A 16,486-nucleotide genomic window follows, 5' to 3' on the forward strand; every position below is an offset into this window, starting at 1 on the left:
CCTTATTGTAGTGATACAATTTCATACTTGAGGGCAGATGGCCTTAGAAATTAATCTTGCTCTCTTGCCTCAACTCGAGGCACTAAAGATTGTTGGATCGAAAGCACCTGTACAAGAACCAAAATTAGCTCTTCATCACCTACTTGCCATGGGAGAGTATGACCTCTCAAACTGAAAAATATGCCTTTAAAGGACCAAAGTGGGCACATACATTTGTAGAGGGTTCTGTTCTTTAAAACTATTCCTGATCAAGATGCTTTGTTTGGCTTCATATCTCGATGCTTGCTTGGTAGCTTATAATTATATTGGCATTGTTTCTCTTGGCCAAAACTTACAATGAATGCACAATACATACTCTTGGCCAGCACACGACTCGGACAATAATAGCCCCAAGCCAGCCAAATATAGAAATAGAGATAATTACTTTAAAACACCTCTTTCTTCCTCACTGTTCTTTCTTTCATTTTTTTCATAGTAACTGCTTGATAAACTATTAACAGGTACTATGATTTTTACCGTACTTATCAGTTTGCAACACGTATATTGGCTACATAACCTGACTAATAATACTTATTAAGGAAAATATGGCCAGCTGATCTTAATCCTTTAGTAACTGTGAAAGGACGGAAACAGTTGTGAAAATTTACATGCCTCATTCTTTTAGCCTAACATCCTAAAAGACCAGGCCATTATACTTTGAGGCCAATCAATTGTATACACGAAAGAATCGGGTTCAAATCCCCATAAAAAATGGGGTGCGCCATGAGCTATGAGCAATACAGATAAAGGCAGCCGTCATCAAAATTGCATCTGCCGTCAATTATTTGCTTCAGCTAGCCAAGCAAGAACTTGAAAATGTCACTGAGTGATATGATACCTTCTACACGTTTGCTTCCCGCTTCCACAACAAGAAGTCGCCTGACCCCTGCAAGCAATATGCAACATGTTACTACCATAACACATGAAAAGATCACAGGCCAAAGAAGATTTAATACTATGATTAAACAGATAAGAGATTTAAAAGAGTGTTGTAGTCAGTAGTATCATAGTAAAAAAGAGGACAAAGGCTTAACCAGGTCTGGACAATCTTTCCATCACTTCATGCAATGGATCAGAACGTAAACACATGTGACATTTTTGACTGCTCAACCCATACGATGCATATGGTTCCTCTGCAAGCTGCAACGCCTACAAAAACATATATAGATGAAAGGGAGATTAACAGAAAAAACATCTCGAGTATATATACCAATGTAGCTCTGCACCTAAAAGTATGTTTACATACATAAGCTGCAAATTATAAACTCAGCATTGTTCCTGTATCTAACCAAAACAAACTAATTAGAGATGTTTTTCCTTGAGCCAAAACATGAACGACTATAGAGTTGACAATGAATTGATTTCTGTACTATATATATTTTTTGAATGAATGGGTAAAAAATTATAAATTAACCATAGATTTAAAAAAGAAAACACTCCACCAAGAAAAATATTCCAGCTGTTAGGCGTTGCTAACAGCTTATAGCAGCATAGACCACCTAAACTCTGACCAACACCTCCCCGTTACCCCCCTCCCCCCCTCCTCTTCCTGTTAGCTAAAATGTCCACAAGTTTAAAGACTCTCTCGAGCAACTATTATGTTACCCAAATGCACAACATATATTCTGGCAAGAAAGTTCATTACTGCTGGCGTCCAACTTCGATCGAGTTTTCATAAAACTATCCACAAAATATAGTTGTTGAAGGGGTCTTGGAGCAATGGTTAAATTGTCTCCGTGTGGTCACGAGTTCGAACCGCGGAAGCAGCCACTAATGCTTGCATTAGGGTAGGTTATCTACATCACACCCCTTGGAGTGCTGCCCTTCCCCGGACCTGAGTGAACGCGGGATGCCTTGTGCACCGGGCTGTCCTTTTATCCACAAAATATAGTTGTACCCATCCAAGCAAATATGCAAGATACATGTGCTGATTTTCTAGTTTTTTTTGCGAATCACTTAATGAGAGAAGAATAACTCTGCGTACGTGAAAAGCAAAGCCGATCTCAGGAGGAGGGCCGTGGAAGGTTAACAGCCAGCATAAATAGTCAAATCACGGTGAATCTTTTAGGATACAGAGAATCTCATACAGCCAACCCAACTAGTTGGAGACTGAGGCATAGTTGCATTGAGAATTGTTCGAAGAAACTAAGAGTCCACCTTTCTGAAAAGGGAATGCTCAGCCGCAGGTGAGAGGAAGGGAATAAAAGCCCAGGCACAGCAGTCATACCACTGAACTACACCCATTGAAGCTAGAAATATACTTAAATGTAAACACACATCAATACTGCATGAGCTCAAGGCACTACCTGATGAATACTCATTTCCTCAAGACTTATGTGTGTATAAATCTTGTCCTTGGCCAAAGCTGTAATATCACTGCCAACCATAGATTCAGCCAATTAACCCAATGAAAGTCTACATACACTACAAAATCTACCAGTGTGAAGTATGGCAAAACAACTATTCATTTATAAACCTTCGGGAATATATATCCAATAGGGAGTCATTATCATCAACAATGGGAATTGCACTAACTTGAGCTGCAAAGGGAACAAAAACATACATAAGAGATGCAGTAAGGTGAAAACTGAGATCAGACGGTGTATTGAATCACTAGCCAAAACTTATCACCATGAGACAAATAACATTAAGATTCCAAAAATTGAGAATTCACATTCTTCAGCAATAACAGTGTGAAGTAAACTTTTTAGCGGGCAAGTATATTAATTAGCTATTATACATGATCTTAGCCAAAAGACTGAGAAAAGATTAACCTTGCACTAACAAATCCAATGCTGCATTTAGAGAGGCAGTAGGCCTCAACATTGCCAGTGGTTGTCGATTTGGCTCTCCAATTTTTGGAACCCATGTGCCCAAAGGAATTGCACCAATTGGCAACTGAAGAATTGGTAAAGATTCTGGAGAATGCTTGAAATACCTGCAAATATCTGAAAATTAACAAAGTTGTGAGCCACGATACCAAGAGTCAGTGAACACCCAAGAAAAATTTAAAACTCACGTTTTAGTATCTCAGAAAGAGAAGCAAGATATAATAGCTGAGGATATGATCCATCCTGAGCTGGTGAATGAATTATAGGTATTGTAGCCACCCCATTTTGCAAAATTTCCAATGCTACATTCTTCAAGTTGTCATCTGGCCCTGCCTGCATTGCATAGTGAAATCAAGCCATGTAAAAGAAGTAAATGACTAGCAATAGGTCCTAAATACACAACAGAAGTCTGTGATTCATGAATCAGGACATAAGACTAACAATGTTTTATACTTTTGGTGTAAGGAAAGTGTAGCTGAAAACTTATTTCAGTATTTGGAGGTCTTGGATACGCTGAGCTGATTATTGTAACAGCTATCCCAGATTCTCTTTGTTGTACTTTTCTGTACCTCCTTGATACTTCTTTCAATAAAATTTAACCTACCTTATAAAAAAACAGATGACTAACAGAAGTAAAAGAAAAAAGTATGGGCATCTTTAGCAAGAAAAGTGCCATAATAGCCAGATGCAACTAAACAAATTTAATCAACTGATCTCACATTAATACAGTGCATCAGCAATGACTAAATAGGCACAGGGAATGCTATTCTCTCCTACAAAATAGAAAAAATGTGCAATTCATAGCAGCAAAATTGCGATGATCTTAGTAGGCCTTCATCATTTTCATTTTCAATCATCAAACTCATGATTGATTCCAAGGTATAGGATACAATAACAAGTCGATATAAACTATATTAGTCTTATTATCTACTCTTAGAGAACCATAAAAGAGCAGGATCTTATTCTCCAGGCTATCCACCCTCAATTTTATCCTATCTATTACAAATAAGCATGGTTCAAATGCTTGAAGATTTCCTTCAACCAAAATCTGTAAGTTACAGATATGGATAGCAATACTGCAGCAAAGTGCTAGAGAATGTAAATGGGGATTTTAAGTGTTTAACAATAACCAAAAATATCCATCACAATTGCAACGCGAAAGGATAAGGTCAAATCTGCACTATGCACACTGACATTTTCAAGCAGGGCAAATCAACTCACCCAGACAAGTCGTCGGGGAACTGATTTACCATGCTCATTGGCTTGTCTGCTTAAGTAAGATTTTGCCTCTTTCCATGCAGATATAGTATGTGTCTCAAGCTCTTCCTCCGTCAGATTGGAACCATGATTCCCAAGCTGCAATAGGCCACGGTTTTTTTTTAAATCCATCACTTACTAGAGCAAAGAGTAAAACATCCGAATGTCTTTCTCAGAAACATACTAATTAGGGCAAATGCACCCTAGATTCTCACAATGTGTTGCATGAAGGATTCACTATTAACAACATTATGAAACTATAACTAAAATGGCAAAATTGCAAGAAATTCTACAACTTCAAGTAGCAAGTTAGCACTAGATGTATCATGGCATGGTGACATAAAAGATTAACCATGAAAATGGCAATCAGCCAGAAGACGAAATGAATGCCCCCATAAACCTACCAGCTGATTTCAACTAACTGATCGTTGATTTTGAAATGAAGCATGACCATAAGACCACAGCCGTTAGGGAAAACAAAAAATACATAAATTTAGCTGGATCCCACCCCATAAACCCACATTTTGATGGAATGCAAGGGCACATTATGTCAACAAGGGAAACTTTCAACATAGAACTCACAAGAAATAACAGCATAGGTACAAAGATACTAAGTCAAGTGTTAAGTAATTTGGCTAGATTACCAAAATGGCATAATTACAACATTTGCCTAGTTATCAAATAAAACTTTTGGTATAATCTATTTCTTTTTTGAAAATTTCCACCTTTCTTAGCTTGGAGGTGGTCAAGTTCCTACATGGTGCAGGTTTTTCAGCTTAAAGAGAGGGAAAAATTATTTCTGTACAGTTTTGAAACAATATAGATGGGAGACAAATCCAAAGCTGCTCAAACATACATAAATCAAATAAAAGCATTGGTATATCCAAAATGCATACTGGATCATGTTATGATAGGAAGCAAGCATAAAATCAAACCAGAGGGCTACCTTCAAATGTCACTTTACACGTACTTCACCTTCAGCATGTCTATAGATAAGACAGATACAAGGGCACCTCCAAAGCAGTAACAGAAGTATAGAACCACAAAGGGAACAAGCCAGACCACATTGTAAGCCCAAAAAAAAGGGGACCAGCATCCCTCAATTCATAACAATTAGAAGCCGTACAAGATGTTGGAAGAAATATAAATACTGATAGCAGCATATTAGTGCTAAAGGAATTTGTCAGTTAAAAGACATAACCAAAACTTTAGCCAAGGTGCGTGCAAGCTGCCCTGGACACCATGGTTGTCCCAAAAAAAAGACATAACTAAAACTTGCAAAGAGCTCTGTGTACCTCTCTCATGATTAAAATAAAATCCAAAGCGCTAAGGACTCCAACAAATTGTGCCCTGCTGAAATCCCATAAAGGAGCCATAGGAATACCCTGAAAATAATACAGCTCAGAAACAGATCTTACAAGATTTTCAGGAAGAGAATATCTAGAAGTATAAACAGCATAATGGAGAAGGCAAAGCCTAATCTTTTTATTTTTATTTTTAGTGAATAGGGCAATGTGCATTCTTATTTTCAAAGTATGCTAATAAACTGAGTACAGCTGCAGAGAAAGCAGAAGTATTAATTAACAAGTCATCTATTCCCAATTCTAGTAAATGGACAAGGCTCATACAAATAATGCATGAGAAATCACAAATTACAAAATATGATTCTATAAGAGAATCAGAAGGTGCTTAGCACTAGATTAAGCATATTTGGAATGTTCTGGCATCCACACAATTCAGTTCAATGACCATACTGCCTTTTCTCTTTTAAATGGAAATGAGGCTTCAAGGCTGGACCCAACGGAAGAACAGTTCTCAAATGTGACAAAGTCTGAAAGTACCATACACATCATGATACAAACAGGACATCTAGCACGATAGAAGATATACCTGCTCATGAAGAATATGAAATGCTTGCTTTACGGGTAAGTCAACATCCAAAGCAATGACCTGAAAAATAGGCCTAATCAGGAAAGGCAACAAAACACTCATACCCATCACATCACCTAGACAAAATATAGGATAAATAAATCAAACCTTGCTTGACCCTGGAAGCAACTCATAAGCTGTATGTGTTGATAGGACTGCAGATATACGGTGACGGGAAATATCTAAATCAGTCTGTGATATCCTGGAAGCATCATCTGGCAAAGCACCATCTGACACTCTTACCTACAACAAATATAAGCGAAAAGATTTTTAACAAGTCAAAAGGCAGAGTCACTAGCTCCCCCTCTAGAGGATATAAGAGAATATGTTAAGAAGGGAGTAAAGAAGTCACATAGGCAATAATGGTTGAACACCAGATGCTTCAAGATCACTTGTTTTAGCATTTAATTAGTGGACCAAAGTGACTGGTGTCTCACAAATAGATTCAGAGGTTCTTAAAAATGTCATCAAGTCATCCCGCTTCAGAAAACAAGGGGCTAGAAAAGAAGATTCTGATAACCATCTTGTTGACACCCTCATACCACAAATGAGCTGGTTCAGCAAGGAATAAACATAAACTATACAGTTAATATGGAGGCTTCATGTCTAACCTCTTCAAAAAAACTGGACAAGTAGAAGTTAACTATTGATGACGAATGACGGCTGATGCACCAAAAGAATATATACATACAAAAGCATAAATCCTCAGCTCCAGGTACAGAATAGTGCATACAGTGTGATGGAGAAATCCATTAAAATGATAATAGATACACTAAGAAAGTTTCAATATCCTAAGCATTCATGAACGACTTGCAATGTTCAGAAATTTGCATGAGTAGAGCATTCTCTTACCAAGCGCTGAAAAGCCTGACTATCCACATCCATGCTAGAACTAGGAGGTATTCGTGGAGTTAGTACTGCTGGAAGGTAGTCCGATTCTCTAGCCAAGAGGACAGTATTAACTGTTCCATAGCTTCCACTCACAAAAGGTTGGTTCTCATCATGTCGCCATTCACCATCAACAATGAACTTGTACTGCAAGTAAAGTATGTAACCAGAAATCCTTTATCAGTTCATCTAAGGAAGCTGAAATGCCAAATCTAATGAGGAAGAAAAGCAAAAAAAAAAATAAAAAATTAGTGCTGCATCAAGAAAAGGCAAATGATATTAAAACTCAAAATCATGACACAGATAAAAATGACTCCCAGATCTGAGACACAGGTAAGATGCATGACTTCCGAAGGCCGTCCCATATTTCTCTCGTCATGAAAGAGAAAGTGCATGGGAAATGCTGGCAAGACCTCACACTTATAAAAGGCTCTTTCTTGTTTTTCTTAATTCTGAAACCAAAGTTTTGGCAAGCCTTTAAACTGAACAGTCACAGCTGAGTATGAACTCTCTGTCTACTACAGTTGTCTAGAAGAACTAATTAACCATCTGCCAGGCAGCTCAGGTGTCTGTTTTTGAATTTATACAGACTAAAATAAGGATGATGCCAACACCAGCAAAGGAAATGCTTTCATGCTGGTCTAGGAATAAAATGAGTAAGGACCGTAGGAGTGCTTGGCTAGCAATAGCAGCTTGCCTTTTGGCAATGAGGAAGGACATGAATCATCTTTAAAGTAAGGCCGCCGCAGTATGGACTTACATACAAAAGCTTGTATCTTTTAGCAATTTGGTGCAACCTAATGAATATGCATGATCTAGAATACCCTGCTCCTTGGCGTTGGTTTAGATGAATATAATGGCGTACTTACCCCCCCCCTCCCACACACACAAAAGACGGCCTACTAGCATCCCCCTCCAGCACCCACTCAGATGCTTCCTTCCATTACATCTCTATTCTCACTTGATGGCAGGAGTTTCCACACCAGAAAAGAATTTCAATCCTTAAATAAAGCAAGCAATGAAAGCCAATATCCTACGACAGGCCCACATACTTGCTGTAGTAAGTCAAATAAAACATCTTATGACCATCTAAGTAGCTCATCAGCAAGTTTACGCACTGGACTAGGCGGTTAATGGTCTCGGCAAGTAGCAGCAAGGCTTAAGAAATCCCAAAATCGGGGAAAGTGTTTTCTAATTTGCTCTAGATTGAAGTTAGGTCACATGTCGATATCTACAAGAACTAAATGATTTGTCACAATAGATAGCATGACAGCCTTAGACAATCGACAAATATGTGAAAACTAGTCCTGCTATCCAACTACTCACTAATTAAAAGAATAACATTCACAATTGATTGCTATCCACTAGCAAAGCATATAACTACTGAAACTAATAGTACTATCTTTTGCTCAAATCACTTCTATAAAAAACGTAACTTTATAATATTAATCCATAATACAAAACAAACCTGGTGGTAACCAGGTGGTATGCTGCAAATAGTCTGAAATACAGTTGGACATCCTTCAACAGGAGTCATCGGCCATTGCGACCACCTTCGAAAATTATCCGTAAGAAACACAAGATATTAGGCGGGCGCGCACACAGAGAGACAAAAAAAAAGACAAGAAACAGTAATGAAATGAACTGCGCCAGCTTAAAGTTAGTACCCAGTAAATGTGCCACTCAAGCAAACACTTCTTCCCCCATAAGGCCACACAAAACGTGTCGGAATCAGAGCTGTGCCACTGTCCCGTGCATAATCCATACCAGCAGGATACATTCACTCTCCAAATTATATTAAAACACAACCCCAGATACTGTACTACTCTAAATTCTAAAATGCTGGAATTTATATATAATCTGATGAATGCAGCACAAACAAATTAAAAAAACACAATAATTATGGTTGACTCGTGACACGAAAAAAACGTCAAACTTTAATAATACTAACCAGCAAGACCCAAATTAAATGAAAATAAAATAACAGATACCCACTAGAGGTAAAGAAAAGGAAAAAGCTAAGAACTTTACACACCAAAAGGAATTTTAAGCAAATACCCAAATTAATAGATGAAATGACAAATAAAATCAGAAATTTAAAATTTCCAATATGATTGAACGATAAAATGGTGAAAAAGCTTCGATCTTTGGGACGAAAGGGAAGTCGATCAGCGGAAATGAAAACCCTAGAAATGTGAAAATGGAGAATTGAGTTAAAATTTTGTTTAAAAAAGGGAAATGCAGAGAAATGAAGAATTATAGAGAAAGATAGGAGAAAACCCTAACCGAGACCTTCTTCTTTTTTTCTTTTTTTTTGTTTCAGAGGATTTTTCCCAATTTTTCTTGAATTGAAAATGAAGATGTTCTTTTTCCGCTATTGAAAAAAGAAAATATAAATCGACACGTACGAGTACTGTGAGATGCAGGAAAACGGAGCGGAAACGGGGCAAGTACAGACCCGAAAGTGACAAATTGAAAACCGAACACTCAACTAATATTACTTCTAGTGTTGCTCTTGGTTTTTCTTGGGTTAATTTGGACTTTGGAGGGTAGCCAAAAGTAGAGAAAGAGAGGTATTGAGTCAAATTATGATAGAAAAGCCATATACTTCAATGGTTGATTGGGTCAAACGACTGTTTTTGCATCACGGTGGCATAAAACGTATCGTTAGTATCAATATGAAATTTCTCGTTTTGATGAAAAGAATTGTCGTGATTGTGTAAATCGAAAGAATTGAATGCTTAAAAATTACTATCATGATGGTGTAAAGCGAAGGAATTGAATGAGTAACAATTACAGTTATGATGTTATAAAACCAAAAAATTGAATGAATAAGAATTACTATCACGGTGTAAAGCGAAGGAATTGAATGAATAAGATTTACGGTTGATGGTTTAAAGCGAAGGAATTGAATGAGTAAGAATTACATTTGATGGTTTAAAGCGAAAGAATTGAATGAGTAAGGTTTACAGTCATGATGGTGTAAAGCGAATTGTTGAACATAAAATTTTCTGTTTTCATTGAAAAAATAAATCAGTAAAAATTACAATGTTTTGAAAGATTATTTTTTCTCAACGAAAATGAGTTATCCATATAATTGAAATTATCTATCTCTCTCTATATATAAAGAATATTACTTTGATGGAGATTACAACTCCAAACTCACTATTTAATAGCTTTCTTGTTTTGTTCATAAGTACAAGATTTTTTAGATTACAATTATCCTATCATCAGTTGTTTTTTTCTCTCTTTTACAAAAGTCACTTTAAGGCAACTTTTTACTATGTATGTACAAAATCAACATGATTATATCATTCATAAATTTGATATGTGAAACCGTCGACCTTCAAATATTGTGATGACCCAAAAGGTCAGCTTCAAATTTAATATTCATTTCTGTGTTTTGAGACCTCAAATAATACCATTCAACTTTCTTCAACTTGCATGCGTTGTCCGTATAAATTTTTTCGGGAAGCTTTTATGTGAAAACTTGATAAAAATGTGAATTTGTACTTTGAAACTCACTTAAGTTGATTCTGGTTAACATTTTGAGCAAAAAAACTCGAATCCGTATTTTGACAGTTCCGGTGGGTCCGTATGGTAATTTTGAACTTAGAAGCGTGTCCGAAAAAATATTTGAAAGTTCGTAGTTAAATTATGCTTGAAATGGCTAAAATAAAAATTTAAGTTTGGAAGTTTGACCGGAGAGTTGACTTTTTGATATCGGGGTCGGAATCCGATTCTGAAAATTTGAATAGGTCTGTTATATCATTTATGACTTGTGTGCAAAATTTGAGGTCGATCGGACTTGATTTGATAGGTTTCGGCATCGAATGTAGAAGTTGAAAATTCTTAAGTTTCCTTAAGTTTGAATTGGGGTATGATTCGTGATTTTAAGAATTTGAGGTCAATTAGGGTATTCGTAGATTCGAGGCATTCAGACACTAATTCGCGAGACAAAGGTGTATTGGAATCTTGAGTTGATTGCAAATCGAGGTAAGTGTTGTGGTTAACCTTTACTTGAGGGAGTAGGACTTGTTTGTCTATTTGCTACTTGATTTAATGTGCGTGTAAAACGTATATGTGAGGTGACGAGTACTTATGCATTGTGGTTGAGTCAAAGCATGTTAGAAGAATTTTGTTCATTTTGAATAATTGCCTATTTAATTAAGATATTCATGATTAAGTTTATTATTGATTATTTGATCATTATTAATAAAATTATCATTTATTTAATTATTGTTGAATATTGTGGAAGAGTGTAAAAGCACGAAGGGTGATGCCGTGGCGTTTATACTATTTATATTATCCTTGTCATGGTGAGAAAGAGTGTAAAAGTACGAAGGGTGATGTCGTGCCATTTTCAAAGAGTGTAAAAGCACGAAGGGTGATACCGTGCCAATCTTATTATTTATTTATATATTTATGGGAGTAATAAGAGTAAGCACAAAGGGTGGTGCCGTGCCAGTTTCATATTATCAGGTGCTCATTTTATTGTTGATGATTTAATTGGCTGCTACGTGACACTTCTCCTATTAAAATTCCTATATCATTCCACTCGCATGTTCCCTCCCAAATTTATAAATTGTTAATTATTGTGTTATTGTTGCTTCATATTTGTATATGCGTGTACAAGTTGTTTACGTACGTGTCTTGCCATAGCCTCGTCACTACTTCGTCTAGGTTAAGCTCGACACTGATGGAGTACATGGGATCGGTTGTACTCATACTACACTCTGCACTTATTGTGCAAATTTTGGAGTTGGTCCCAGCGGCGTACCATAGACTTGCTCGGATTCAACTACCCATAGGAGACTTGAGGTATAACTGCACAGCGTCTGCAGTTTTGAAGTTGCCTTCTATCTTATCTTAGTTGCGTATTATCTTTCAAACAACTTGAATTTTATTCAGACCTTTATTTATATCATTCTAGCATCTCATACACTTGTGACACCAGATTCGGGGATGTATTTGGATGATTCAGTTGTTATGGTCTTCCGCATTTTATTTCAGTAATTGACTTCCGTTTAATTTAATTTGTTTAAAATAGTTAAGATTATTCTGACGTTGGTTTGCCTAGCAAGTGAAATGTTAGGCGTCATCACGGTCCTGAAGGTGAGAATTTCGGGTCGTGACAAATATCTCGCTATTAATACATGTCATTTTACATGGATTCTTTTTATAATTATTTTAGGGTATAAATTAGATAAAATAAAGGTTATCATTCCAAAGTAATAACAATTAAAACGACTTTATCAAAAATAATAATATTCAAAATGCATTATATATTTTATTTCAAACAAAGTGAAATCATATTTTGGCACATCAAGAACTTAAATATGACATTCAAATTGAGATTGATGAAGCGGGAGAATGTTTTCATGAGTTTTTTCTTTAACATTAATATAATGAAATTAAAAAATGAAATTAAAAATGACATGTATATTGATTAATTGAGAAGCCAACTTAAATTTCATTAGACATGTCTGTATTGGTGGTAAATAAATAATATATGTGGAATTATATTTAGCTGACAGAGCAAGATACGTGAAACAATAAGGAAATGACAACTGACATATTTCATTTAAAAGATGTATGAAGCGCAACAGGTATGAGGCAAACACCCACGAGATAAATTGAGAACCAACGTTCGAACCTAAAACAATTACTGAAGAGGTACGAGCGGAATGAATCAAGACTGGAAAGAGGGAAGATTCACAGACCTACAATTAATGAAGAAGGGGAATCAGAATCGTTACAAAATCTTCATAGACAGTTACGATTACCAATTATAACTGACAATTAATGTCGTTAAAGCTCATAATGATTCCGCCATAAATAGGAGGAAATATTATATTTGTAAACTCCTATATAAGGGAGGAGAATCTCATTTGTAAAGACACGTTCGGAGTACTATCGAAATACATTTATTTTCTCTTGCTTATTCAGTACAATCAATTATTCTTTCTTTTTCGTTATTTTTTGTCAACTTTATTTTCTTTTAAGTGAATTACTGAGGAAGTAGGGAATTATTTAGTTATCAGTAACCCGAGTTCTTCTAAAAATAGACTTTGACTAAAAATCTTATTTTTTGATTAAACAATTTAGTTCCGTTACCGGAAATCTGATAATATTTTTATTTTCCAAATCCTTCTTTCTCATAACCAAATCATGTCAATTGTCAACGAAAATAATCAACAAGAGGGAGGATCTCCTCCAATTCCTTCGCCACAGTAATCTCCACGTCATTCTCGAGAAGGAACACCTGAAAGGTCCACGTCTCACACAAATGAACAACATGGAGACGAGCAGACTGTCGAGTAAGATGCTTTAAAACAATTGATCGCTGAACATATGAACAATGCTCTCCAAGCTTTTGTTAGGGGATTGCCAACTGCACCACCAACTCCTCCCCCAAATAATACGGCAACTATAGAAAATCCACGCTCGGGCCTTGCCAATTCAGGAGGCGGGGGAACTCCCAATGAATCACGTGATAGGAAGTCAGGTATACCAAATAACTCTGATTTATAAAATTTGGTACTAACTTTGCAGAAACAGATGAAAGAGCAAAACGACCGCATAGAACAAATACCTGGCGTACCACCTGTGATTAAGAGAGTGAATATCGATAAATATTCGCAACAACCTTGGAAGCCGAGCACGGCCCCACTGCCTATTCCTAAGAAGTTCAAAATTCCTGATATCCCAAAATATGATAGAACAACTGACCCACGAGATCACGTAACTGCATTCACAACAGGCGTAAAAGGCAATGATTTGACCAAACAAGAAATTGAGTCAGTTTTGGTCAAATAATTTAGAAAAACACTCACGAAAGGGGTATTAATATGGTATTATCTTTTACCTAAAAATTCTGTTGATTCTTTTGCAGAGCTTGTAGATTTATTCATAAAAGCACATTCGGGAGCTCAAAAAGTTGAAAAGGGATGGAAGATATCTTTAAGGTAAAACAAGGAGATATTGAGTTACTCAGGGAATTTGTGGATAGATTTCAACATGAAAGAATGATGCTTCCACTAGTACCTGATAATTGGGCAGCTATGGCGTTCGCAAGTAATTTGAATGAAAAGAGCTCAGAAGCCACGAGAAGACTCAAGGAAATCTTACGAGAATTCCCTGCTACAACATGGAACGATGTATATAACAGGTACAATACCAAGCTACGGATTGAAGAAGACATCGTCGCACAGTCAAGGGTTGATAAAAGAACAAATTCAAGGCGGTCAGAGTCTGAAAAAGGGTCCGGTAAAAATATGTACGAGCCTTATATGGGACTCGCGGGACGGGACTCACGGTCCAAACCAAAAAATGTACGGTCTAACCCTAGATCGAGGAACAGAGATGCGGGATCATCATACAGGTTCAGAAAAGAACGAGATATACGTGATAGAGATACCAACACGAATGCAAGGATTGGTGATTGCAGTTTCAATATTAGCACATCTTAGTTGTTTTAAAGAGTATGGGAGATAAGGCGTGTTGGCCAAAGGAGATGAGATCAAACTCAGGCAGAATAAATTCAGATTTCTGGTGCGAATTTCATAATGACCATGTCCATAAAATATCAGATTACAGATTATTACAAGGTGAAGTAGAGCATTTGCTAAAGTAAGGTTATTTAACCGACTTATTTAGTGAGAAATGCAAGCAATCTTATATGAAAAATAGACAAGAACCTCCAAAACCTCAGTCTCCAAAAAGAACAGTTAACATGATAAGCAGAGGGGAAGGAGTCAATGGTGTAACATACACAGCTGCGAAAAAGACGTCAAAATTCATTGTGGCCCTCGAGAAGCGAGTTCGCCAAGTTTTGGAAGAAGATAATATAACATTTGATGATGCAGATGCAGATGGCTTGATAATCCCTCACAATGATGCAATGGTAATATCTTTACTTATACATGATACTAATGTAAAACGAGTTTTGATCGATCCAGGTAGCTCCATGAATATTATTCTTCTAAGAGTGGTGAATGAAATGCAAATGGGAAACAAGATAGTACCAAAAGCACGATCCTTATTTGGATTCAATAATTCAATTGTTATTACAAAAGGGGAGATAGTGCTTACCACATTTGCAGAAGGAGTTATCAAGGATACGAAATTCCAAGTAATAGACATGGACATGGCTTATAATGTGATTCTTGAGAGGCCATGGATTCATGACATGGATGTTGTACCATCTACATTACAGCAAGTCATTACGTTTCCTTCACAATGGGGAATTCGGCAAATCCGCGGAGATCAACAGGTTTCTAAAAATATCAATTCAGTGGTAGATTCGCACACGATGAATGAAGATACAAACAAGAATCCCATCAAAGATGTGGTAAATCAGATCTCAGCTGAAAGTGGCTCAAGGCAAACAGATGTAGATTTCAGACCTGATGTCATTCAAGAACCAAAGAAGAATGAAAACATCAAAACAACAATTGAAGAACTCGGAGCTGTTGTACTATTCGAGCAATGGCCAGACCAAAAAGTTTATATTAGAGCGAAGCTGAGCCCAGAAATGAGAGGTAAGTTAGTTGAATTTTTAAAAGCTAATGCAGATTGTTTTGCCTGGTCACATTCAGATGTGACATGTATACCTCCGGAGGAGATGACCCACAAATTGAATGAAGATCCCTCGTACCTACCTGTCAAGCAAAAGAAGAGGAAGCAGGCTCTTTCAAAAATCAAGTAATTCAAGATGAGGTACAGAAACTTTTAAATATCGGTTCAATACGGGAGGTAAAATACCCGAACTGGTTAGCTAATACTGTGGTAGTTCTAAAAAAGAATGGAAAATGGCGGGTTTGCGTAGATTATACTGATTTAAATAAAGCTTGCCCAAAAGATTTATTCCCTTTACCACATATAGATCAATTGATTGATTCTACCGCAGGTCATGAACTGTTGAGTTTTTTAGATGCATATTCAGGTTATAATCAAATAAAGATGGATCCCCTAGATGAGGAAAAAACTTCATTTATTACAGACATGGGGACTTATCATTATAAAGTTATGCCTTTTGGTTTGAAAAACGCTGGGGCCACGTATCAAATATTGGTGACCAAAATATTTCAAGAACACATGGGAAAGACTATGGAAGTCTATATCGATGATATGCTAGTCAAATCTGCACAAGCAGGAGATCACTTTCAACACATTTCAAGCACCTTCGGAATTCTTTGCATATAATATGAAATTAAATCCAGAAAAATGTGCCTTCGACGTGGCTTCAGGTAAGTTTTTAGGTTTTCTTGTATCTAACAGAGGTATTGAAGTAAACCATGCACAGATCAAAGCCATTGAAGAAATTCCAGATATATTCACGAGCAAAAAAGAGGTACAAAGGCTGACAGGGAGAATAACAACTTTGGAAAGATTTATTTCCAAATCTTCAGAGAAAAGTTTTAAATTCTTTTCAGTATTGAAAAAGCAAAATCAGTTTGAGTGAATTGATGAATGTCAACAAGCCCTTAAAAATTTAAAAGCATATTTGTCAAATCCACCCCTGCTAGCTAAACCAAAGG

The 16,486-nt window shown here is 36.6% G+C and overlaps 1 protein-coding gene across 2 annotated transcripts; it reads right to left on the minus strand.

Moving 5' to 3' along the window:
* Window positions 1-543: 543 nt before the first annotated feature.
* LOC104113008 (sucrose nonfermenting 4-like protein) lies at window positions 544-9,332 on the minus strand. Of its 2 annotated transcripts, XM_009623072.4 has the most exons (13): window positions 8,612-9,325; window positions 8,413-8,497; window positions 6,909-7,091; window positions 6,165-6,299; window positions 6,018-6,077; window positions 5,423-5,512; window positions 4,092-4,226; window positions 3,059-3,203; window positions 2,814-2,987; window positions 2,516-2,579; window positions 2,346-2,415; window positions 1,074-1,188; window positions 544-925 (listed from the first exon to the last, which is right to left on the minus strand). In XM_009623072.4, exons 1-13 carry the CDS (start codon window positions 8,722-8,724, stop codon window positions 834-836), a joined length of 1,461 nt encoding a protein of 486 aa, XP_009621367.1. In that variant the 5' UTR covers window positions 8,725-9,325; the 3' UTR covers window positions 544-833. The 2 variants fall into 2 exon arrangements, with proteins under 2 accessions (XP_009621367.1, XP_009621368.1); XM_009623073.4 differs by lacking the exon at window positions 4,092-4,226 and having other exon boundaries at window positions 8,612-9,332.
* Window positions 9,333-16,486: the final 7,154 nt, after the last annotated feature.

Source organism: Nicotiana tomentosiformis, chromosome 9 (genome assembly GCF_000390325.3).
Source record: "Nicotiana tomentosiformis chromosome 9, ASM39032v3, whole genome shotgun sequence".
NCBI classification, from domain to species: Eukaryota; Viridiplantae; Streptophyta; class Magnoliopsida; order Solanales; family Solanaceae; genus Nicotiana; species Nicotiana tomentosiformis.